At 35.5% G+C, this 25369-nt stretch overlaps 1 protein-coding gene across 8 annotated transcripts in view; it reads right to left on the bottom strand.

The window, feature by feature from the left end:
- Eya4 (EYA transcriptional coactivator and phosphatase 4) overlaps positions 1-25369 on the bottom strand; it is a 272014-nt gene that overhangs the window by 46016 nt on the left and 200629 nt on the right. For 2 of the 8 annotated variants that reach the window (XM_013516667.1, XM_013516666.1), the window contains exons 5-10: positions 16522-16614; positions 12041-12107; positions 10608-10750; positions 10304-10447; positions 7472-7551; positions 3498-3663 (exon numbers count right to left, since the gene is read on the bottom strand). In XM_013516667.1, coding sequence (XP_013372121.1) covers positions 3498-3663; positions 7472-7551; positions 10304-10447; positions 10608-10750; positions 12041-12107; positions 16522-16614 — 693 coding nt within the window. Of the gene's footprint in view, positions 1-3497; positions 3664-7471; positions 7552-10303; positions 10448-10607; positions 10751-12040; positions 12111-16521; positions 16615-25256; positions 25326-25369 lie in introns of those variants that run through there. The other 6 variants (XM_013516665.1, XM_013516668.1, XM_013516661.1 and 3 more) reach the window with 5 other exon arrangements.

The following is a 25369-nucleotide window of genomic DNA, read 5'->3' as shown; positions in this document are numbered from 1 at the left end:
AGTTCACCATGTGGGTTTTTGCTGTAGCGATACACTCTTGTGATCATATGGAAAGTACAGCAAAGTCAATCTTGGACTAAAGCTTTGTGTAGCACATACCATGCATCAGAGTGTACAAATGATTTCCATACATGGTAACTGTAATCTAGTGACTTGAAAAATACCCTCCTGGTCCTACCTGCTGTTTAGTGTCTGATCCTGTGATGATAAACTCTTCTGTGGTTTTATTTCTCAATAGTTACCCTACCCCGTTTTCCTCATGTTCACACAGTGGAGAGAAACATTTCACTGCATGCCATGAATATGACTAATATCTCTGTACCTAAAGGATCTCTTGTTAAGCAAGGATTCTCAAATCACTCAGTCTTTAAATTGAGGCCAGATCCTTGATGAAATGCTCAAAGAGCATCAGAGCAGTTTGGGAACATGTGATTAAGACTGAACAAATGAGGGAGACATGTAGAACATAAAATTTAACTGTCTTGACAAACACTGCCTTTCTAAATTTTGTAGCATAGGTGTTTCACCGGTCTGAGCCAAAGCCTGGCGCCCCCATGGGGTACAAATTCTCAGGGAGATTGAGGCTAGGAGAAAAGTCTAAACAGAAAACCTTAGAAGGACTAGGACCAGGATTCCAAGTGGGATCTGTGCTCACAGGAGGAAGAGTCCAAAAGGAAGATAACAGTAAAGGAACTGAAATCAGGGACACCAAAGACAAACTACAAAGTCTGATTGAAAGTTGTGAGTGGGGGTCTAGGGATTTAGCTCAACGGCAAAAGCGCCTGCCTGGCAAGTGCAAGGTTGTGAGTTCGGTTCCTGGTACCGGAGAAAAACCAAAAAAAAGAAAGTTGTGAATGGTTAAATTTTTAAAAACTTATTATACTAAAAGGAACATTGCCATTAACTCCCTTTGTAATATTTCCCCTCACTTTGAACACATTTATTTCATCATTTTTGCCATTTCCTGAAAATGGCAAGTTCTGGAAATTCTTTTTTGAGTGTTTTTAGCTACGCTGCTAACTAGTTGTGCTAAATGACCCCAAACCTTTACTTTTCATGGTCATTTTGACTTTGGAAAGACTCAGAAGTTGCATGGTGCAAGATCTGGTGAACAAGGTGAAGGAGGACTGACTGTAATATTTTTTATGAGTCTCCTTTTCCGCTGGGTGGCACTGGGCAGCAGCATACATCATAGTTTTGATCATCCTTTATAAAGACACTTATGAAAGAAGACTTCCAGAAATGCTCCACAAAGGGGCAAGCACAACAGAAAATGGGATAGGTGTGCTCAAAGTGATGGAAGTATACTAAGGAGGATTAACGGCAGTGTGTCTTTTACTGTAATATTTAAGCACATATAGTTTTTGATCAGCCTTTGCATGACTTCTATACTATTTTTTTCTTGAGTCCATAGCTAAGGCTATATAGTGGTCTCCCCTCCACTGTGAGGGATATATTTTAAGATGTTCAACAGATGCCTAAAGCACAGATACTATTGAACCTCACATATGGTATGATTCTTCATGTATGTATCTACAACAAAGTTTTAGTTATGTGTTAGGTAGGGTGAGCAATAACAATACATAATAATAAAATAAAATAAATCTAACTAGCCTGCAATAAAAACTATTAAAATTTTTATGATTTATTTGTAGAATTTTCCACTTAATTTTGGGGGGACCACGTTGGCACTATGACTCACTGACACCGGGCAAAGGGAAATACGGACAAGGGAGTATTACTGTGTTTTTGCAGAGGGAAACAAAGATAACCATTATTATCACTTTGGCAATTCACAATATATGCATATCTTATCTATTGTTTAAAAATTGATATTGTTGTTTCTCCTTAATATTCAAATGAGTGTACTTGCTAATATTTACCACATTACTTAGCATTTTCCCCTTCTTGAGATTTACCACCATTACATCTAATTGCTTAATCTTTGCCTTGCTTGTTAAAGGAAGCCAGAAGTATGCAGGGAGTTCATTCATGACTGAAAATGCGAGTGCTGAGTACCATGCTGGGATTTAGTAGGTACTCAGCAAATTACTTAACTGAATCACCTTGCCCCTACTTGCCCAGTTAGAAAGAGTTTATAGTGTTGCGACCACGTTTCCCTACATTCTTTCCCTTCCTAAGATGGATCAAAAGCACAGATAAATTTGGATCTTGCACATAACTGAGGGCAGGAAAATATACCTGAACAGATTTATAGCATTTACAAAAATTTTCAATCTCATTTTTCTTACTGATTTTCTGGCTCTAAGTCCAGCATCAGATATGGATGTTATAGTAACTGTGGCTTGTTTTACTAATCCTGCAACAGTATCTTTCAAAGAGAAGTTAATAACTCTAGGAAATCTGATTTATTTTCTCTCCTTTTATTACTCTCTTCTTTCTTTCAGCACCAGACTTATAAACTCTTTATCTTGCTCAGAGTCATAGATTTCCTTCACATTTTTCTTCTACAAGTTTTTGAATACTAATTTCTATATATAGCCTTATGATTCATTTTTAGTTGCTTAGTATACAAATTATAAATTGAGGTTCTTTTATCTTTCTTGTGTGTGGATACCCAGATTTTCCAGTACCTTTTTTTTTTTAAAGTCTATTAATTGTCCAATTTTCTTGGCACTCTGGTAAAAAATCAGTTTTCGAGCATATGTGTGAGTTGGTTTCCAGATTCTATTCTGTTTTGTTGCTCTGTGTATTTATCCTTTTGCTAATACTGTACTTTCTTGATAACTATACTGTTGCATGTCTTGGATTCAGAATGTGTTTTGAAACTCTTATTTTCCAAAACTGTTTTTAACTATTTTAATGCCTTTACCTTTCTTATGATATTAAAGTCATCTTTACAAAATTCTCCAAAAAATTTAATTTGAATTTTGGTTGAGAATAGGGTGCATCTCTATTAAATTTGCTTTTAAATACTGCAGTTATACCAAATACGCACAGCAAATACAATTCTACTAAGAATAAAGCAAGCTTCAAATGAGCAAAACTATAGGGAATTTTAAATATGCACTGATCAGTCAAAGATGTTAAGCTCCCTACTACTGATCCAATAAATCTTAGGAATGCAGGAATGTTGACTGACTAGATCCACTGGAGACTCAGGATGAAGGAACTACAGTGTCTCAGGCATGACGAAATATTAATAGTTATAGTCCAAGAAGATAAAATTACAAGTTTTACTGTGTTGCTAAATGTTTCATAAAATAAAGAATAGGTCTGGCAAAAATTCTATTTACCCATATTCCTGCCTATATATCAGTTTGAGATTAAAATCTCTTATCTTTCCCACATCTAAAAAAAAATGGTTTTCATTTAAAGCCAGACAGGCCTCATTTTATTGCAGGGAGAATAATACAGATTAAACAGGAGCACAATTATCTGGAATTTTCAGGCATGCTTTTGAAGTGTGCACTTTCTCTTTGTGACTCAACACCACAAAACATTTAGAAGAATTTCAGCTGGGTGGAGCTCTATACCTGGTTGGCTAGTCAGCCCGGGGAGAGATTCCTGCAACTGGTAAGTGGAGGTTGATGATGAGGTGCAGTCAGCAGTGTTATTTGATGTCATATACGCTCCGTACGTTGATGCTGAATAATACTGCGCATACTGGTTTTGGCCAAAGGCTGTGTAGGATGGGTAATCCTGAAACAGTAATTGAGATGTGTGTTTGAAAAAGAAATTATTCTCTGATATGCTAAAAACGATCTCTATGGTAATGAAAGATTATTATTCAGCTCCATTTATTTCAGAGTCTACAGCTCTGAGGTGCTTCTGAGGAGTAGAGTCTATTTTTCTGAGCTATTTTTATCTACACAGAGTAATAAACTTAGGGCCTGGGGATTTAGCTCGGCGGCAAAAGCGCCTGCCTGGCAAGCGCAAGGTCGTGAGTTCGGTTCCCAATACCGGAGAAAAAAAACAAAAAAAAAAAAACAAAAAAAAAAAAGAAAAAAAAAAACAACAGAGTAATAAACTTCCCCACTGCCTTTGCAAACCAGGTCTAGTACTCAGATTTTAAGCTGCCTAAAAGTAGCATGAATTTTATCTCCACTCCCACAATTACTTATCCAAGGATTTACATTACTGAAATCCATCCAATGCAGGAGAAAAGGAGAGAGAATTGGTTCATTTTTGTGAAATCAATTCTTATCCATCTCTTAAGTGCTCAGCAAGGAGCTACGGCTGCTTCTGCTTCTCTCAGCTTCTACACACACTCGTGCGCATTTTTCAAAATTTCTGTTCCCTTCCAGGCTACCCATAATAATTTCATTTTCTTGGCAGGAGCTATAGGGTAAATAAATGCAGATGAGCAAGGGATGTTTTTAATCTGGTCTTTCACAACTATGTGCTATCTGCAGCCTTGATCTAAAATCTTCAAGGAAATGTTTGAATATTTAGGTTTCTCCTTTGTTACAGACGAAAACGAAATAATTGGATCAATGCCTCTGACCTGATTTTCATTAAAAAATTCTTTCAAGAGCCTTAAAATGATAAGAATGATCCCACAAAATATATGACACATTAAGATGATAAGTAAGGATTTGGTATTAAGAACGGTATTTAATATATCTGCCTTGTTTTGCACAAAATGTTATCAGTGATGACAAAGCTTTAGACAGGACAAGATCTGTTGTGACAAGGTCTGAGGGGAACAAAGATTCATTTCTGATATGATTGCAAAAATGGAAATTCTCTGAATATGTAAATATGTATGTTATCAGAAAGGATTAAGTAATGTGGTGGAACACTAAAAGCCTTTTAATTTATTAACTTAAGGATCTAAAGCTCCCTACCACTATCTGGGAGTCAAGGGGAAAATCTCATCAATATTTGAACGGTCTCTAGCAAACATTTTTCTCAGAGTCAACAGTGACAGCACCCACTTGGTACTGACTTTGTGTCAAGGCACTGTTCTGAGGGTTCAAATAGATCTGCTCATTTAATCTTGCAGTCTTGTGTGTGGTAATATTATCATTCCCATTTCACTCTGAAAAAGACTGAAGCTCGGAATGATTAAGTGATTCACACCTGGTCACACAGTTAGTAATTTTCTTAGCTGGAACTGCAGGCTGGAGTCCCCTGTAGCATTCGTGTGCTGAAGCTCTGTGCTAGCCTGCCAGCAGGTCCCCTAGCCACTGCTGGGGAACAGGAAATCTTTTCGTACTTAATCACATCTCCAAGATTTCCCCCCTCTTCCTTTCTACTCTTTTCATCCCTGGCTGAGCCACTACCTTCACTTCCTGTTGCAGGCAACGTAATCAGTTTGTAATTTATCTCCTTGTTGCTATTAGCTTTTCCCAAAGATACTGAAGCCAGAACAATCTTTTCAAAATGTCAGTGTTATGATGCTATTCTCCTGCTCAGAGCCTTCCAATAGTGACCCGCTGGATTTGGAACAACATCCAAAGCCTTCCTGTAACCCACGGGCCCTCACCTGAGCAGGCCTTGCCTACCTCTCCAATGCGTGCCTCCTACCTCCTCGTTCACTAACTGAACCCCAGCTTTCCTCTACTGACTGCACTCACATGCCTTGGGAACCTACCGCTTCCTCTGTCTGAAAATTCTTGCTCTCTCATTCTTCACCTAACTCTAAGAAGTCTTGGCTTCAATATTCCCACAAGAAGGGCTCGCACAGACCCTCTCCTGCTCAGAATTAGATACCTATTAATATTTTCGGTGGGATCTTGTTCTCTCCCTTTATGTACGTTCATTGCCTGTGTGCTTCTCTCTGTAGGCCTTAAATTTCACAGAGACTGACACAGCCTCATGACACCTTCGTGTTCCCATGTGCAGACCTGCTCCTAATACTTAACACTACTAAGGATCTGTTAAAAGGATAAACTGGTACCCACACCATCATTCATAGTGAAAATTGTATATTATGCTAGACCTACTCTATGAAATCTGTGGATCACATCTATGGTTGTGGTTTTATAAATATGCATATGTGCACAAATATGACAAAATATATATGGTGACTGTGATGTTTAATGATTAAGAGGATTATTTTTTAATGCCAAATTTCAGTTTAATTCAATCAGAATATTTTAATTCCATACTATTTTAACAATCAAAATTTCCTCTAGGCCTTTGATTATGGTAATAAAACTACAAGAGCAAAATTAGCACAATCTTTCAGTCAATACAGGGCCTGCAAGCACTTGTACAAAACCCTTAACATTTTAAAATATCTGAAAGCACAGAGATGACATTAGAGTAATTGTAAACTGCAATAAATCAAACTCAGAACCCTAAATACTGCATGGTGTCTCTTCTATGAGAAATCCAAAGTATAAGTAAAGAACAAAATAAAGGAGAGATATTAGGAAACGGGATGGGGGAAGGGGACCAAGAAATGGAGGGAGAGAGAAAGCGGGGATGGAAAGAGGATGAGAAGAGAATTAAGGTGTGTTATGTACAGGCACCATCTTCCCTCGATGAAAGCAATCATTATGCACTGCCAATATATACAAATAAAAATTAAAATAAATAAAATGTGCACATTAAAAAATATAAAGTAGTCCCTTGCTTACTGCTGAACATGGTTGAGAAATCAGGAAATGAAGAAAAGATTCTGAGATGTTAACATAGGTTACAAATTCATCTCTGTGCCAGGTGCCTCATTCAGGGACATTTACTCTTGCTCTACACGTACTGCTAACAGGCTGGATTTAAAAACTCATTGAAATGGTAATAAATATAAAGAGGGGAGGACCAAGTCTCTTAAAGGCAGCCTCAGTGCGTATAGCAGAAAACACAGGTATCAGGGAAGTAGAAACCAAACATTTATTACAAGAAATCATAGCACTAAAAAAATAAAATGATAGAACTAAAACTATAGAATTTTAAAAGTTATAATATTAGAAAGCCAACAGTAGTTCTGGTAGTCAGTGATATATTTTTGAACTGAACATGTCTTGTAGTCTATAGTAAAATCCTACCATTGGTTATTATTTATTCTATTAATTAATATACATAATGATAACTGTGTTTTATCAGTAGTAAGAAAACTGCATTTAGTATAGTTTAAGGTAATAGTAAAGTATGCAATGTAGTTTATAATTACATGACTTAAATAACTGCAAGTTATATGTTTAATGGGCAAATCTTTTTTTTTTGTCTTTTCTTCCGGTACCAGGAATCGAACTCACAACCTTGGGCTTGCCAGGCAGGCCCTTTGCTGCTGAGCTAAATCCCCAGCCCCTAATGGTCAAATCTTAAGAAAGTAAAGAAATTGAAATAAGAATAAAGAAATTGAAAAGAGAATAACACAGATCCCTAAAATTCTCAATAGGCAATTTTGAACTCTCTTGAGATGCTAACTTAATTTTAAATAAAGCAACATAATTTTTGGAGAGTGTATACTTTCTGAAGAATGCGTAACGCAACTTGAGCATAGTCTTCAAAAATCTGTGATCGATATAAAAAGCATAAACAAAAAAAACTACCATACCTGTTGTGAACCACTGAAATTTGTTGAATTCGAAACTGAGTTATTTGCATAAATAGTAGACGATGGTGCAAAACTAGAACCTGGAGGCAAAGAACAAAGTGCATTTTAAAACGCTTCATATAATTCAACCGTGAGAGAGAATGGAGCCTTGTCATTTTCAATAACACTGATAGAACTGAAGGATATTATTTTAAGTGAAATAAGTCTGGCCCAGAAAGAAAAGTACCACGTGACGTCACTCATTTGAAGAGTCTAAACAAAGGCTGGCTGAGCAGATGAGAGGAGAACAGCTGTCACCACAGGCTGTGGTGAGCAGGGGGGGACAGAGGACAGGAAAGGCAAGCCAAGAGATCCTAGTTGCAGATAGGAGTAGTTCTGGTATGACATTCCACAGTAGGATCAGTATCAATAATGAGGTGTTATATAATTTTTTAAAAGCTAGAAAGATTTTGGATGTTTTCACCACAAATAATAAACATTTGAAAGGCTGGATAGGGATGATAAAAAGTACAGTGAATATTTAAATTAAAAATTGCAGAAAAAGATATATTGCCCTGAATTACTCTCAAAATACTCGTAATTCTCTTATCCTACTATTTTGACAATGTGTGTTCTACTCTAGTAATTTTAAAAAATGAAGCATTTACTGACTCTATTTTTTGATATCCCCCTGTGTTTGCCTTATTTCAACACTATACAATGTAGACCTGTATCAAAATATCTCAGGATACCCGAGAAATCTGTACTTATGTATAAATTAGAAAATAAATAAATAAAATTTTCATACATCCCAGACCTGTTTTTATATGGTAAAATAAAACAAATATTTCACTTTGCATAATTCAGGGAGGAAACTATATTTGGAAGGCAGTAAATTTGAAGCGGAGAGATTTATAGAGTAAGGGTGCATGGCTCTGCACGTCCTGTGATGGTTGGTGATGCCTTTCCTGGTGAAAATGCTGCGCTAAACAAGAGTAAATAGGGATAGTCTTCTCAAGAATTGAGGCTAATAGTCAAAAGTGGAGGTCTAGAAGTATGGGGGAACTCAAAGAATAAGATACCGCACAGGCTGAGACTCTTCCAGGAAACAGCCAGAACTTTCAAATCATTTGCATTAGAAAACAAATAGAATTAAACATTTAGTTGGCTTCACTAGGAAATAAACAGATCCGACTTGGAGCTGCCAGGACCTCGGCAGCTTCCTACTCTTTCATACTTTTACGTTCTTTCCTTAGAACGAGAGCTGTGAATTCAGGTTCAGAATTGAAGAAGAATTGTATACAGAAAATCTAAGATTTGAGGGACTTATAAAACTACAAAGTCCAAAATTTATTTAATCCGTTTTCAAAACTGGGCAAAACAAGTGAAGATAGATTATTAGTATAAATTTTTCTTCTTAAATATGTCCTTATGGGTAGTATTTTTTCAGGAATGAAATGAAACACTGAGAGACCACTGATTATGTGTTTTATCAGCATGTTCTGAGTACCAATACAGTATGTAATCAATACAATTCATTTGGCTTGGGGTAGACACTAAGATAATATTTGGGGACAAATGAAAATGTCTTTATACTCACTGTCATACTGTTGAGTGTAGCTCTATTGCACATTGTGGTTACACAAAGTGTGATCGAATAGTACAGTCAATGTCCAACTTTTAGAAATGTACTATAAAAGATACATTGCATTTAATCCTCCTTAAAATACTCCCTGGCTTTGAATATATTTATTCCATCATTCTTGTCACTTTCTGAAGGAGTTCTGAAGTCCTCTTTCCTGAATATCTTTAGGTGCTTTGTGTGGCTGCCTTGATGTCCTGAATCAATTACAAATATTTACCTTTCCTGGTCATTTTGACTTTGGAGATGAGCCAGAAGTAGCACAAGCCATATCTGGTGAATAAGATGGATGAGGACATCACACTGTCATGTTTTATGAGCCTGCCTTTTTGTTGCGCAGCAATTTGCAGCAGCATTCACCATACATTTTTTAATCACAACTCATAAAGACTTTCGCCTAATAGTACATATGGAAGTATATTTCCACTTCTTCTAGGTGAAAAGAACCATAAATGTCCTATCGTCTAATTTTAATCAAGTGACTAAGATGTCAATATGAGTTAGCTGAAATACACGAATACAGCTGTAGATATAACTAACAGTTTAGACAAAAGAATAAAAAAAACTACTTTTTAAAGTTTTAACTGTCACTGAATTCTTTCTGCTACTATTACACAATGGTAAAACAAAAATTTTAAAGGAGTCAAAACTGAGAAAAATTTTCAAATGATTGTATACACAGGATAGGAGGGGAAGTGTGCAAAGCATAGAAATAACCCTATTGAGAGATATAATATCAATAGGGAAGAGGTATTTTAGGAATAAAAAAAGCCTCAATCAATGATAATTAGAAATAAAAGAGCTAGCTCACTCTTAAATGCAATAGCATTACATTACAAGTAAAACAGCATTACATTATTATGGAATACTGAAAAGAAAATATTGGTTTTGCTCAGAATCTTTTAGAATACTCAAGCAGACATCAAACCCATGAATGACAGACCTAGTGACTGCTTGAAGAATACTTTGCTCGGACTTGGTTTCCTGCCGATGTTATGCAGCTTATTAAGTGTTCACATTTGCTATGAGTCGTGCTTCTCGATGTATATTCAACTGTTTTCATATTTCTGGCTAGTTGTTGGTCTTTTGTTACCACTGCAAGCAGTGGTAAAACTTGAGTCTTTATGACCGGCTGTTTCTTAGTCTGCAGCCATGGAGTCTCATTCAAAGAACTCATTCTAACATAAGAGCTTTCACTTGTGGCTACTTACCTGGCATTTGGTAAGAGTAAGGCGTCTGGCCCGGCTGTGGGGTAGAAAACCCTGGACTGTAACTGAGGCAGCCACTCTGCAACGGTGACTGAGTTTGGGCAAGGCCACCCTCTGTCTTGATAGCTGGCAACATCACACCCAGATCTGTTTTGAAAATGCATATGCAAACCACTTCATTAGTGAGACGATATCCTGTTGAGCACTGTAGGCCCTTAATACGAGGCCCTAATTACATTAGAATATAAAGCTACCAATGAGCAGGGTTCCCTGCTTATAACCAAAGAAGAAGACAGAGATGAAATACCGTAAGTGGGCAGGCTGTAGGGCTGTCCTGTCTGAGAGTAGGCTGTGTACACTGCCGGCTGCTGCATTCCCGAATACTGAGTCTGGCCTGCATAGGCAGACATCGTTTGAGCTGCTGGTGTAGAAAGAATGTGTGGATAGGGCCTAAATATCAGAAAAATAGCATTACTGTGGCAACAAAGACTGCATATTAATTCAGACAGCTTAGATTCAGTGAAACCCTATAATATTCAGGAAATGATCTTTTGCTTTATCCACAACAAAATCTTAACAATATAAGAAAGAGTCTGAACATCAAGAGCCCCGGCTCTGCTACAAACTACTCTGGTAACCTTGGATAAATAATTTAAACTCTCTAAAACTGTAGCTCAGGTTCAAAATGAGATATTTGGTTTAGATGTTATGTCTAAAATCACTTCCAGCTCTATAATTCTTGTTTGCATCTGAAATGGCAGTTCAATTAATCTGCAGGTGAGCAAAATTGAGCACATGACAGTCACTTACAGTAATATTCTTGGGAGCGTATTTATACTCATGAAGTGACCGGTAGTATACAGTGATTACAAAAGTCTATCTAAAAGGTCTAAGAATTCACTATCAAAACCTGAAAATCTTTTTTTTTTTTTGGTTTTTCTCCGGTACCAGGAACCGAACTCACGACCTTGTGCTTGCCAGGCAGGCGCTTTGCCGCTGAGCTAAATGCCCAGCCCAAAACCTGAAAATCTTAAAAAAAAAAAAAAAAAAAAAAAGAGGATTTTTCCTGAGAAGAAATGGAAGGTCATGACCTTTATAATGCTCTGCTCCATAGAATGCGCCTAAGGAACAGACAATTCAGGTCTATTCTTAGGGACATGCGCTATGTTGCAGAAAGTCACATTATATTGCAATGTGTGTGTGTCAGAAATCTAAAATCTTGGCACATCTGGCTGATCCCAAGCAAGTTCAGATACATAGCCAATATAGTTCAACTTGAAATATCTACCACTGTTCTCAATACACTCACTACATCAGTTACAAAACTAATAAAGCATATTCTTCACAAGTGTTCTTCTTATTACTTGGAATCCAGTGAAAATATTTCAGTGATGGAATGAATTTTGCAGTGTTGAATTGGGTAAAATATGATCTCTCTATATTTTCTTTAAACTCGTAGGCATTTTTTAGTTTTCATTAACAGTAACGAATTTGATTTGAACTTGATGCTTTCCTCAAAGTATATGAATATTCAGAATAAAAGAAATTACCCAGAAAAAGTCAAGTCTCTGTTGCTATTTGGTACAAGATATTGACTACAATGTTTAATTTATGCATACATGTATTGAACTAATAGATATCTATATACATTAGTGGTTTCCAATTTAAAAATGTGAATACAGATTAATAAACGTGATTGCAGAAAATTGCTCTAACAAGACTGAATCTGTTACCACTTACTTGGAAGGATATAGCTGTGGGGAATACTGATGTGCTGACCGGGGACTGTAGCCACTACTTGTTATTACTGTAAGACACAAAAACCAGTGCACAGAAAGTTGCTTCACAAACGCATTTCACTAGAGTGTACATAACCAATTTAAAGGAACTGCCGCACTAGATACGTTTCTAAAAGTTTATCCATTTTTTAAAAAAATTAAATCAATTCACTTTCTAAAATTCATATTCTAAAAAGAAACAGTTCTTTAAAAACTTTATCCAAATTCAACTCCTTCCAGATTTGTTTTAAGAGCATGAAATTAACAATTCTTTCACAAATCATTGTATCATTCTCTCCTTTTCTCAAAACACCAGCCAAGCTCTTATGTATTGATATACTATGAATAAATATCTTTAATCATAGAGTAATTCAACTTGTATGCTGGAAAACTAAATTTTTAAATTAAAAATTTTAGATTTAGGTTCAATATGGTAGCAATATATTGTATCTAGATTTATTTTAATTAAAATATTTTTTTTTAAAAAACTGATGTCTTAACCTTCATTTCCCAACACTAATCTTGCTATTATTTTCTATTCCCTTTCATTTTACCAATCAGATTTGGTTAAAAATGTAGTCTACGATATCCTAGGGCAATAATAATTGCTAGATACATAAGAAGCAAGAATGATATTGCAATATTTTATTTTAGACATAATCACAAAAGGTGGTAGAAATCATATTTGCAAGTAGATTTTGAACTATAAGACTTTTCTGAAAAGAACTTAAAAGTCAAAGCTATACTGTATTAACTTTTATTTCAAATATGCACCCCGTACTGGAATATATCCAAAAGTTTGGAAGTTTCTTTCATTTAACCATCTGTCTTGACTAAGACAGATGAAATATATGGACTCTAACATGTTGAGTCAGTCCCCTCAGAGCCAATCCATACTGGGCAAGCACACAGAGTGTCTTTATTAGGCCATCTGCTGTTCATTCACTTTTCAAAAAGATTAAAGTAGTACACAATGCAGTGCTGGAATTAGTTTAGTCTAATCAATCATAGTTAAACTTCAAAGTACTATGCCCTTTCTAAGTTGTTCATAATAATTCTAGGGCTAAACTTTTAGAATTGTAAAAGTGACAAATAGGTTTAGGTTGCTAACTATTTTTTGAAATGTGATATATTTCTATCTCCAAATACTGTTAAGTAACCTTGTGATCTACTGCATCATAAACATACAGAGTCTAATACATTTAAAATGCTATTTTCCCTTTAAGAGCAGTCTATGAAAAGCATATTTCAGTTTTCATAGCAATAGTACCATAATCACATTTTCATGAAATTCTTAAGTCAATTTTAAAAACCATCATCTATGACCAGAAGTGTTACATTCTCAACAGTTTCAGGAACAAAACTTTAAGTAATTTTTCTATATAAAGTTGAAAACAAATTGACCAATAAACCATTAATTTTTTATTTAATTTCTCACCAACTTGAAAGAATATTGAAACTTTCAAAGCAGCTTCATAGAACCAAGCTCTGTACTATGCCCCATGGACATTAAATGCGCATTTTATAATAATAGTGTTATTCCACGGGAAATGTTGTCTACCTCACTGATTCACAATAGTGAGTATTTTGTTTAGCACATATACAGTTAAATGAGGCTTAATTTCAATTTTTTTTTTAAAAATGGAACTTCATTTTGGGGTACTAAAAACTTGGGCTATCCATACTAATTGGTTTTTCTTGAGATTGAAAAATAGAAGGTTTTTCCAAAAAGACATTGAACGAAAAGAAACATTCACTCTAGCAGATTTTTTTAAATAAAACAGAGAGCAAGATCCTGCATTTCAGAAAAAAAATCCCATATACGTGTACACAAGGCTGAATATGTAGAAAGCTTTTTCTCTCTAATGAATAATCTATACATCATTATGGTAAAGTATCCACAACATTATAAATTTAACTTTTGACATTTCATACTAATGTTTATTTGTTATCTTTCCTAAATAAAAGATAAAACCTTTGTCTCAGAAAACTGTCACACGAGAAAAATTGGAGAGTTTGTGCTTCCTTACTAAAATGTATACATTTTATTCTAATGCATAAATTTTCAGATAACTGAAAATAAGAAAAAAATGGGTTAAAAGTGAGTTGTGATCATGTTGACCAGAATAAAGACTTCATTCCTACAAAAGCAAATTAATCTCCAGAAAGATGTGTGGGATGTCATGTACAAATGTGGAAGATCTTTGTTGTATTCCCCACTGCCATTTAATTAATTATAGAGAGACATTACCCAAATCATTCAATGCACTAAACTCTATGATTTCTGGGAAAAAAGGAGGCAGAAGTGATAATCTTCAAAATATCCTCAAAAGAATTTTTTAAAAATATAATGTCTATTATCAGTTTCTCAGAGGATGCTGCTAAGCAGTTTTAAGTTTTTATACTTCTTATGTCTTATTACTATCATACTTTAGATCAGTGGTGCTCAGTGGGATGGAAAGTGGGGGAATTTTGTTGACCAGGAGACATTTAAATTGTGTTGACTTTTCAGGGTGTCACAAATGGGGGTGTAAAGGCATCTGACATAGAGCAGGGATGCCACTGAACATCTTGCAGTGCAGATAGCAAGAATATAGCTCCCTCCCAATAAAGAATCAGTACAAAATTTTAACAATGCTGCTGTCGAGAATGCAGGCCCTAAATCTCTACTGTGAAGCACAACTTTCCATGACACTGGACATCTTCTACATCTGAGGTGTCTAGAATGGTAGCCACTAACTACAGGCAGCAATTACACACTTGAAATGCAGCTAGTCTGACCAGAAATAAAATGCTTTATTTTATCATACATTAATTAACTTAAATCTGCTAGCCACATATGGCATGTGGCTACTTTACTAGACTGCATGACCCTAGAGATTTTTTAAAAGAAAACTGGAAAAATATCTACAAAGATAGTATGGACAGATTTCAAATAAGGTAATTGTTTTCACCTATTTCTTTTTCTGTCTTTATATTTCCCCATGGTGTATTAGAGAAAGAACACAGGACTTATTACCCACAATGGTTCTAGACCCACTTCTACTGCTGACCACCTGAGAGGCTCTGACTGTGGGGACCTGACCACACTGGACTTTTCTGTACGCCTGGGTATTTTTGTCTGTAAAATGGATCAGAGAGCTCTGAAATTCTTTCTGAAGCTAACAAGCATGTAGTTTTTGTCATTCAGCTTTTAAAAGGCCTGAGTACTCTTGACATATGACAGTAATTACTTCATCACTCAATTCTTTTCCATAAAACCTCATTCATACACATTTACTCTGCAGAAAATCCACGAGAGTTATGGCATGTGAGTAATACGGAATAACAAAGGAGGCTGGTACTCATGTATCTGCCAGGAGGCATGTACATTGCTAAGAAGGATGTGGTTTAGCCCATATGAGTCATTATATGAGGTTTATAAACTATTACTTATTTCAGTTTGGAGTACTACTATTTATGTGAATATGTAACAACTGCTTCTAAATACTATAAACAAATAAAACTGGATCATCTGCATCCATAAATATAAAGAAAATGATATAATGACACTAACTTCCAAATCACACTTCAGTTTATTTTACATAAAGCATAACCACCTAAAATCCTCACATATGAGAACAGGGACTAGTCGTGAAATATATTAAAGCAGAATAACAGAATCAAAGTTTAATTGGCATAAATATGTTTCTAGCTTTAATGGTTTAATGTTTATCTTTCTGATAATACACATTCTTTCTCAGGGTGAAAAATCCTTTCACAAGATAATAAGCCAAAAGACTTAACAAAACATCTTTAAGTCAACTTAATTCCTGTTCTTTGTACCCAGCTGGGAGTTAGCAGGTATTTGTATTTTAAAAGGATTGATGCTTGCAGACACACCATTGTTCTCTTTGAAGTGCAGACTGCTCTCAGAAGCTGGGTTCTAATGCAACCAGCATGTGTTCTCCAGCAGCCCATTAACCTTTAGTACTTGTCACTCAGCTGCTCACACAGGAGGAGTGTTTAAACCCGAAGAGGAAACAAGGTTATTTAGAAAGAATCAAATGGATAGCTTTACATCTAGAATGATGGACAGAAGGCGATTTTTAATGTCATTTAAATGGGCAGATTGAAGGAACGAAGTTGACTATTCTGACCTAATTATTAAATTGACTAAACATTGTACAAAGTAACAAGGAAGGAAGCCAGCTCTGCTTATCTTTAATGATAAAAGTCATGGAGTTATTTCACCACCAAATGAAAATTAGCCCCAACCATTCCCAACATGCTTCTAAAAATGTATAATTTTAAAACAAGTTGGTCTCCCAAAGAAGTGAGTTTATTCAAGATTGTATAAAGACGAGCGTGCTACTAGCTTTGATGCTTGTGCTGCTATGCACAGGGAGCAGGATGAGCACGCACCCAAAGGCTACGTAATGACACACGAGCTAAAGGCTTTACCTGACCCAGTAAAAGTGTCAAGCGCTCCATCTCCAGTCGTGGTTGTGGTCTCACTGCTGTTCAAAGGCTCTGTTTTGACTGCAAGAAGAGACACTATGTAGAAGAATAAGTACATGTGAGTTTTACTTCTAAATTTATATCAAAGCCCCTGACTGTTCTACTAGTGATTTTGCTGGCTTACAGGGCATGCAAGAGAAAACTCGAGAAGCTGATGAGGAAAGTTTTGTTAATTTAGCTTCTAAATGGGCATGCATTTATAAAGGATTTATTTAAAAATCCTCTGGCTAAGCTAATTCTCTGAGTCGGGCTTTTTAATGGCAGTCAACCCTAAGAAGTGAAACAGCAGTACTCTATTTGTATTTTAACTCAGGTCAGCACACTCTGATACAGTCAATACACAGACAAGAGGAATCAGAACATTTAATCCAAATCATAACAAAGAGATTTACTAGCTTACATTTTATGTTTTCCAAGAAGGTACTTGTAAAAGATGATTGCATTAGAGTATAGCAAGAGAATATGCAAATCAGAAGCCATGAACCTACTCATGGGATGGGGTGAAAGATAAGCACCCAATAAATTTTACGCTGTAAAAAAAGACCAAGGAGCCTTACAGCATTGGAGTTTATTTTTAGTGGTGCAATAACGCTTAATGTGTAATACAGAGAAACACAGACTAAGAGATGACTTCTATAGCAGCAAGTACATCTTCCGAAAACTCTTGGAATGTGTTATTTCTACTTCCACGCGGTGTATTCTGGCAAAACCCTCTCTGGGCAATGGAGTAAGCGCACATTATTGCCACTAGATGCACAGTGAGGGCGGTAATAAAGCCTCTATCCATTTGTTCACCCCATATTCTCCCTTTGTTGGCAAAGCTCTATGACTTCATTTTTCACAGCACTGAGGGAATAAAGTAAATTATTTTCTACTTAACACCTCTTGTGTTTGCTAGTTATAAATGGAGCGGTGCAGTTAAATGACTTAGAAGCAAGCAGAAGACTATAAAAAAAAAGAAGTTGAGGACGAGCCAACTATGAACGAATCAGCTAAAAAAGAACAGCGGGGTCATGCGGTACCCACCAGCCAATCAAGCCAGTAATGCTACTTGGTTAGAAAAGTATTAACTGATGGTTGCACACCTTCCACAAGGACAGCGTGAACCAGACCCTCAGTGAGCTGTGGGTTAATTTAGTATCTATGATTCAATAATAAAAAGATCTGCTGTAAGATGCAGAGGTGAACTGTAAAGGCTGGACAGAGGAAGTGCAGGATGACTTATCTTAGCGGAGGGGAAGTTTAAGGTTGACCTGTCTTTTACCAGCAATAATAATGAGAAACAAATCTAACATTTTGTGTCATGCAAAAGAATGAATTGGTAGCTACTAGTTTCCAGTAGTAATTGGCACAACTGTTCACATGACAGGTACACTTGATGAACTATACCTATCACTAGAAAATTGTTAACTACTACACAGTCCTTTATGGAGAGAGTTCACTATGTGCTAGACCCTGTCCATTTGGTTAACCGTATAAAAAACCGTGATGGGTACAAATCACTGTCTATTTTGTACAGAAGGAAATGGGTTTGGGTGGGATGAGGAGTCTGTGTAAGTTCTGATGCAGAAAACTGCAGAGCCAAGATCTGAACTCTGATCTTTAATTTTGACATCTGTGATTTTTCCTCCATAGTAGGCTGTCTTCAGGCATTAAAATGGCTTACGCTCCTGACAGTGCCTCTTCCCAAAGGCTCAGAGAATGAAAGAATGAGGTTATCCTCTATATAAAATGGTTAGGAACACTTTATTAAAAATGGACAACACTACAAGATATTAGAATAGAACACTAAAGCATATGTTCCATGTCTTCCTCTTGAAATAACACATACAAATAGCAGCAAGTTTAAAAGTAGATTAAAAAAAAAAGAGCACCCACGCATAAGGTGTCGAATACACTCCTGACTCTCTTCCTGTGGTTTAGAGCTATTAATTCATTCATTTCTACAACAGTCTGTAGACAATATTATCATCTTCACTTTTCAGCAGAGGAAACTGAAGGCCGGAAAGGATAAATAACTCCTCCAACTATTTAATTTTCTGTGATAATTGTGAATACCCTCCTAAGTATAGTTTTCTGAATTTCTTGGTGAATTTACCATGGGTGTACAGGAATGTTGTTCATTTTTGTGTGCTCATTTTGTATCGTGCCACATTGCTGAATTTGTTTATTAATTCTAGAGGACTTTTGGTGGGATAATTTTGGGGCTTCTGCACAGGAGACTGTGTCATTTGCAAGTAATGATAATTTGCCTCCTTCCTTTCTTATACCTAACCATTTCTCTTGCCTGATCGCTCTGGCTATCTCAAACTCTGTTTGAGTTCTATACTGAACAGAAGAAGTGAGAACGAAATGTTACATAAGACAAATGAGACACACCAGCTTAAATACTGATAGTTTTTCTTATATGAATGGGCAAAATAAAAGAGAAATAACAGAACACAGGGGATGCATCTTTCGCAAAAGGGAGGGAGACTGAGAGATGGAACAAGGAGGGGAAAAAAAGGAGATGAAAAAATGAATGAAGATGTGTTGTGTACATGCACCAACTTCCCATGATGCATGTAGTCATGATGTACTGCAGACATGTGCTAATAAAAATGAAAACTAAAAACTAACTCTGCCATATTCATATTCCTGGAAAGAGCGAGGACTTGAAACCAGGTGGTACATTTGCAGAATGCAGTCTGCACTTCCATTAGGCAGCACCAAATAATCAAGAATTGCTCCCAGCTGCATAAGGAAATCCCAGAGAAGATCTAAATGACTGCAAAGGCTACTCTCCATGATGCACTGTCCACATTTTACTTGTGATATTTATGAAAAAGCACACAGTCCAAAGCCCTCAGCAAGATTAAGATGAGACAGTTTCTTTAAATTCTAACTGTGGTTAAGTTCTTATTCAAGCAGCTCTATACCTGTAAATGATACTTGTGAGATAAATTTGTTATGCTACTAGAAATAACAGATTTCATTCCTGAATTGGAGTGAGGGCAAAGGGTGAGCTGAGTCTGACAAAACAGCTGTAGAAGCCATACATAAGATACTTGTGTTGTCCCTTTGAATTTCAACTTTGAGACTTGATTTAAAAATCTTAGTGTTGGTTTTGATTATAATCTCTTCAGTTTGAGAGTTTCAGGTGATCAAAAGAAGAAGAGTGAGTTTTTTTTATCTTACTCATCCTATTGGTGACGTCTTTCATTAAAAATTACTGGCCTGTATATAGTCTAAGAAAAAAAACTGATGCATTTTATTGAGCCAAAGAATCCCTAGAAAACATATGACAATCGGGGCTGGGGATTTAGCTCAGTGGCACAGCACTTGCTGTGGCAAGCACGAGGTTGTGAGTTCAATTCCCGGTACCGGAAAAAAACAAACAAACAAACAAAAAGAAAATATATGACAATCTTGTCATATATGTGCTCAGTGTACTGAAATGTGTGGACTTTACAGTAATAGGTCACCAATAACTGATGCTAACATTTAGGAGAAAATGGTGAACATTAATGTAATATTATTTTTCCTGTGCTGATAAGGGTAGACCAGAAAGAGGTGGGGAAATAACTCAATTATATCACAACAGTAAATAAATTTTCAAACTAAGAAAGCATAATGAACACCTCTTGACCTCCAAACTTGCAAAGGTATTTTAGTTTTACTTTTTAGAGAAAAGTAATACTAGGTAATAATAGATAATTTTTCTGGGTGTGATGGCGCATGCATGTGAATCTAGCACTCTAGGAGACTGAGGCAAGAGGATCACAATTTGAGTCCAACCGGGGCATCTTATTTAGGATCCTGTCACAAAATAAAAAAGAAAAAGGACTGGGGATACAGCTCACTGCAATACCCAGTATCAGAAAAAACATTAAAACTTTGTTTAAATGTTAGAAAATCCAGAAGTGAAATCAATAGTTCTTATGTTATTAGTTATTAACAATAAAATACAATACAAAGAAGTGTTATCTTGACATTAAGAAAACAGGTTGCTGCTATGACATATACATTATATCATAATAACAGATAAAGTTGTAAAGTGGAAGTAACTTTCACTGAATTTCCAAATATGTTTAAAGTGTATTTTATTTTCTTGTCTCTTTTTTACATGATTTAAGAAAGAAACTATTAACTCTTTTAGTAGAGAAATTTTTTTTATTGAATATATGCAAGGCACGCTTGGGAAGACATTCATTAATGAGACAAATCTAGGCTTTTATCTATTTTTGTAAAACCTGTAAAACTCTTCCTTCATTCAATGTATTTTTAACCTATATCTTGCTTTTATTAATTTGACATAGGGTTCAAGCAGGTTTTTTCTATTTTAAACTTATTTACAGAAGAGAATCTAAAATCACACCATACTATAAAATACAAGGCAAAACCTTATATAGGAGAGAAACACTGTGTTTTTCAAGAAAATTCCAATTCATGTATTATGTATTTATTTCAAAATAATAACCATAGCGTGAAAAGCTTTGAGGCTTTATTCTACTCAAAATAAACAAGTCAAGATTTATTTTCCTAAAAGTGGGATAAAATAATTTCAAAGCACCATGTACAGAAGTGTCATGCTAAAAAATATATGCATAGTTCACACATTCTCCTGGTAAGTTATTTATTTGCAACTTGGATGCTTTCTGTAGAGACAAATTTATATATATACATGATATATATTTACACAAATACACTTGGCAAAATTTTGCATTTAACTTTAAAAATAATTGATATCTATAGACTAAATACAAGTCATCTGTGATTTTTGTCAGGTGTTGGTTATATCTACAGCACCATCTTTGACCCTACTCCTATACACGTATTTTCAAAGCAAACTTGATTGCATCACCTTATATTGTCTTTAGAACTTTTGAAGGAAGTTTGTTTTGTGATCTTTTTTTGTGCCAGGAATTGAACTCAGGACCTTGTGCTTGCCAGTCAGGTGCTGTGCCACTGAGCTACATCCCCAGCCCCCATTTTCTTATCATAACTCAAAGTTCACATCATTTCTTGCAATGTCAAGCTGAACCCTTACAAGGTGACCCTAGTAATTTGCATTTTCCATTTCAGCAATGTGTGTTTACACTGGTGTCCATTTAAAGATGTGTACAAAGATAGATAGAGATATAAGGACATAAGCTTCTACAATTTCAGAAAATGCTGGATCATGAAGCTTACAATTTATAACACTGCAGAAAGTCCCTCCTTAAGCATTACCCACTAGGTTTAATAATAAGTATAGCCTCTTATTTGTGTTTGTCTGAAAAACCTTTGAATGCCTCCAAGTGTCTTTCATTCCTAACTATCCATACAGGATTCAAGTTTATGAAATAACTTGACAAGGCAGTTTATGATTTTCATTCTGACAAGAAAATCTAAATGAGAAGAGCCACAGTAGTAGGTTGTCCTACAGCACAAATAACATTCACAAATAAACTCCTTACACTCGAGTCAGTCACCTATGTGTTAAAATTCTGTATGATTCTTTTATACATGGAGCTCCTATTTAAAAAACACAGTGTAGGGGATCACGACGTCTGATTTTTAGTTCCCTGAAATCCTTTCTTCAAAGTCTCTTCCTATTCTCTATGCAGACTCAGATACTGCCTCCCTCTGCCGGGTACCCACCTGCAGTGCATTCTAGCACTCGGTATTTTCATCTCTGTTTCCCTCTGTCGGTCTTTAAGTTTCTGGATGGCCAACAGCCTGTTCTTTAAATTACTCAGCCCCCAGGTCCTGGCACAGAGACTGGCATGTCATAGGAACTGACACATTTTAATAAGTGAGAAAGAGAAGATTCATTCTTTTAGAACCTGTCCTAATCATGCCCAATGGATCTAAATAGTTTCATACACGAAATATAGTTCATTGGGATGCCAGATACATTCAGCAAACTAGCATGTAGAATTACTCTTATTTGGAAGGGGGTTTTCTGTAATTGTCCTGCGTTTTATTTGTACAACATATTTCATGTATATGCTTGTAAATCCATTTTAGGGTTTGAGGCAAATCTGACTCAGGGCTGTTTTTATGTGATCCATGAGCTAAGCATTTTTTTTTTCCTTTTTAAATGGCTGAAAATATCAAAAGAGGGATGATATTTTGTAACATGACAATTTCATAACATTAAAATTCCATTGTTGAAAAATCAAGTTAATTTGAGCAGAACTTATTTGTTTAAGTACTGCTTGTGACTGCTTTTGGGTACCAATTGCAGACTAAATAGCTACAAGAGTCCACAGTAGTCTACAAAACCTGGTGACTGATTTCTTTGATAAGGTATGATTGCACTTATTTTAATTTTCACATTTTACATTTTAATAAACTTACAAATAATAATTTTTTTTTCTTGTCTTTTTGAGACAGGGTCTCGCTATGTAGTTCAGGCTGGCCTTGAACTCACTTTGTATCCCAGGCTGGTCTCAAACTCTCAATGATCCTCCTGCCTCAGCCTCCCAAGTGCTGGGATTGCAGGTGTGTGCCACCATGCCTGGCTTCCGAATGATAAAAATTTGAAAGGAAAACCTTTATTCCAGTATATATTTCCAAGAGTAATTGTACAGTTAGAATTAAGGTGATAAAATATATTAAATTACTTTAAGAAATAATGTAACATGCTTGAGCAATGCCAATGAAGACAGGATCTCAAAGTGATACTATTAATATTAATAAAATATGTAATTAAAATTACTCATACAGTAAACAGAAAAATCTTGAAAAGCCATTCATTAATTTTGATGTTTGCATTTTAGTTTTACTACAACAATTTTACAAAGTGATCCAATTCCAACAATAAAACCCAGAACTGAAAATAAAATAGTTCATTCTCAAAAGGAGAGATTTTACAACAAATGTTGAGTTTGTGATATAATGCTTGCCATAAAAGTCACTAAAATTCTTTAAAACTTTCATGTCAACATGCCACCAGGACTGTATCACTAATGATCAAAGTATGGCTAACATTCTGCTACTAAGTTTTGATTTTGGTCCAGGGCACACATATCTAAATGCAAAGGAATTTGTTACTTGGACAAATATTAGAGTCTTTTAGCACCGTGCATGTTTTTATTTTCCTTAAAAATTATTGCTAAATTATTATGGGAATATTAATATCAGGAAGAAAAATATACTGGTATCTAGAACCAATAAATTTATACACATTATCTAATAACAAATAGTGGTGCAGGAATTATGATCTTCCTTTGACAGAAAGGGACTGAAGGCCAGAGAGGTTAAGTAACATATTCAGGGTGACACAGCCAGTGAGAATACTGCTAAGGTCCAGATCAAGACATCCCTGGCGCACAAGCCTTTGTCCTTCCAACTGACCACATGAGGCATAATATTAATCTTGAAAACCAGGAAAACTTAACACTTCAGATGAGATGGAAATTACTAAATAATACTTGTTTATATTCAGTATTGTACCATTGCTTGGATTACATTAACACTACTTTAGAACAGACAGCTCTTGAAGTATTGATGCTTTTTTACATTTTAACTGAAAAAAGCACAAACAGACTATTTTGTAACACAGAAATCAAATGAAATTTTAATTTAAAGGTCTATAAGTAAGGTTTTACTGGAAGATAGCCATGCTAAGTTATTTATATACACTGTATGGCTGGTTTTGCACCACATGTCACAGGTCAGCATTTGAAAAAGGTTGTATGGCCGACAAAGTCAAATGTATTTATTCTTTGGCTCTTTACTGAAAACACACTCTTGCACTAGAATTAGGAGTAACTGAGTTCTGTAACATATTTTTAAGGAAGAAAATTATATTTCAAGTATGCAAATGAAAAGTATTTGAAATAAAAACTAAACCATAGAAACACTGAGCATACAGGAGCACTCTCTATTCATTGGTCACATATTCTAATTTAACTTGAGAGAGCGCGAGTTCTGGCCAAACTGCTTTTGCTACGTGTTCGCTGGACAAGCGCACTTCCAATAAGAGTGCGCTTTTCTTTTTAATCCTAAAACTGGTGGTTCTGTAGTAGCATCACGGTTTTGTTTTAATTTTCAGATTTTGAAAGCATATTGACATTTGAGGTAGGAGAAAATTTGTTTATGCATGTGTTTATGAGTGTAAGGAATATTTACAGAATAAAACAGTATAAGAGTCTTAATACTCATTTATAATTTTAAATGCATAGTTTTCATCACTGAGAATTTTTAAAGTGATGGAATGTTGACTACCAATATTACATTAGGTGCTTTGGAATAGTTATCAAAGTCTGTACAAAAGCAAGTATCTTTAACCATGTTATAGTTTTAATTTTAAGTACAAAAGCCTATGAGTTATTAGGTAATTAAATTGGTATATACTGTACATTTACGTTGCTTCTGTTGCTCTGATTGTATGACTTATTGGGCTGAACTAAACATACAACAAAGAGATAAGCAGTTTGAAAAACTAATATATAAACCTGTGTTTGCGAAACAGTTTTTAAAACTAAGAAAACCATAGTATTACTCTAAGGAAACTAAGATTAGAATATCCATTGATAAGAAAACTGCAGCCAAGTGTTATCCATAAACAACTAAAAGGCATATTCACATCTTTTTCTTTATAATACTGAACACAGAAAAGAGGCGCAAACAGAAATAGCAACAGACAGCAAACCAGAGGGGCAAATCCACACACCCAAACACATGCAGTGTACCATTATCTCTCATACTTGTTGCGGAAGAGGGGGTGTTGCAACTCAGCAACCAGTCTGCTGTATTTAAAACAGTCATGTTGTCCCCTGAGAACAGGAATGGTATAAGATTGGTATATATAATGGTATAT

The sequence above is a fragment of the Chinchilla lanigera genome, unplaced genomic scaffold (assembly GCF_000276665.1).
Source record: "Chinchilla lanigera isolate Chin_1 unplaced genomic scaffold, ChiLan1.0 scaffold00035, whole genome shotgun sequence".
Lineage (NCBI taxonomy): Eukaryota > Metazoa > Chordata > Mammalia > Rodentia > Chinchillidae > Chinchilla > Chinchilla lanigera.
The sequence above is the reverse complement of the archived record's forward strand: the minus strand, read 5'-3'. Positions and strand labels throughout refer to the sequence as shown.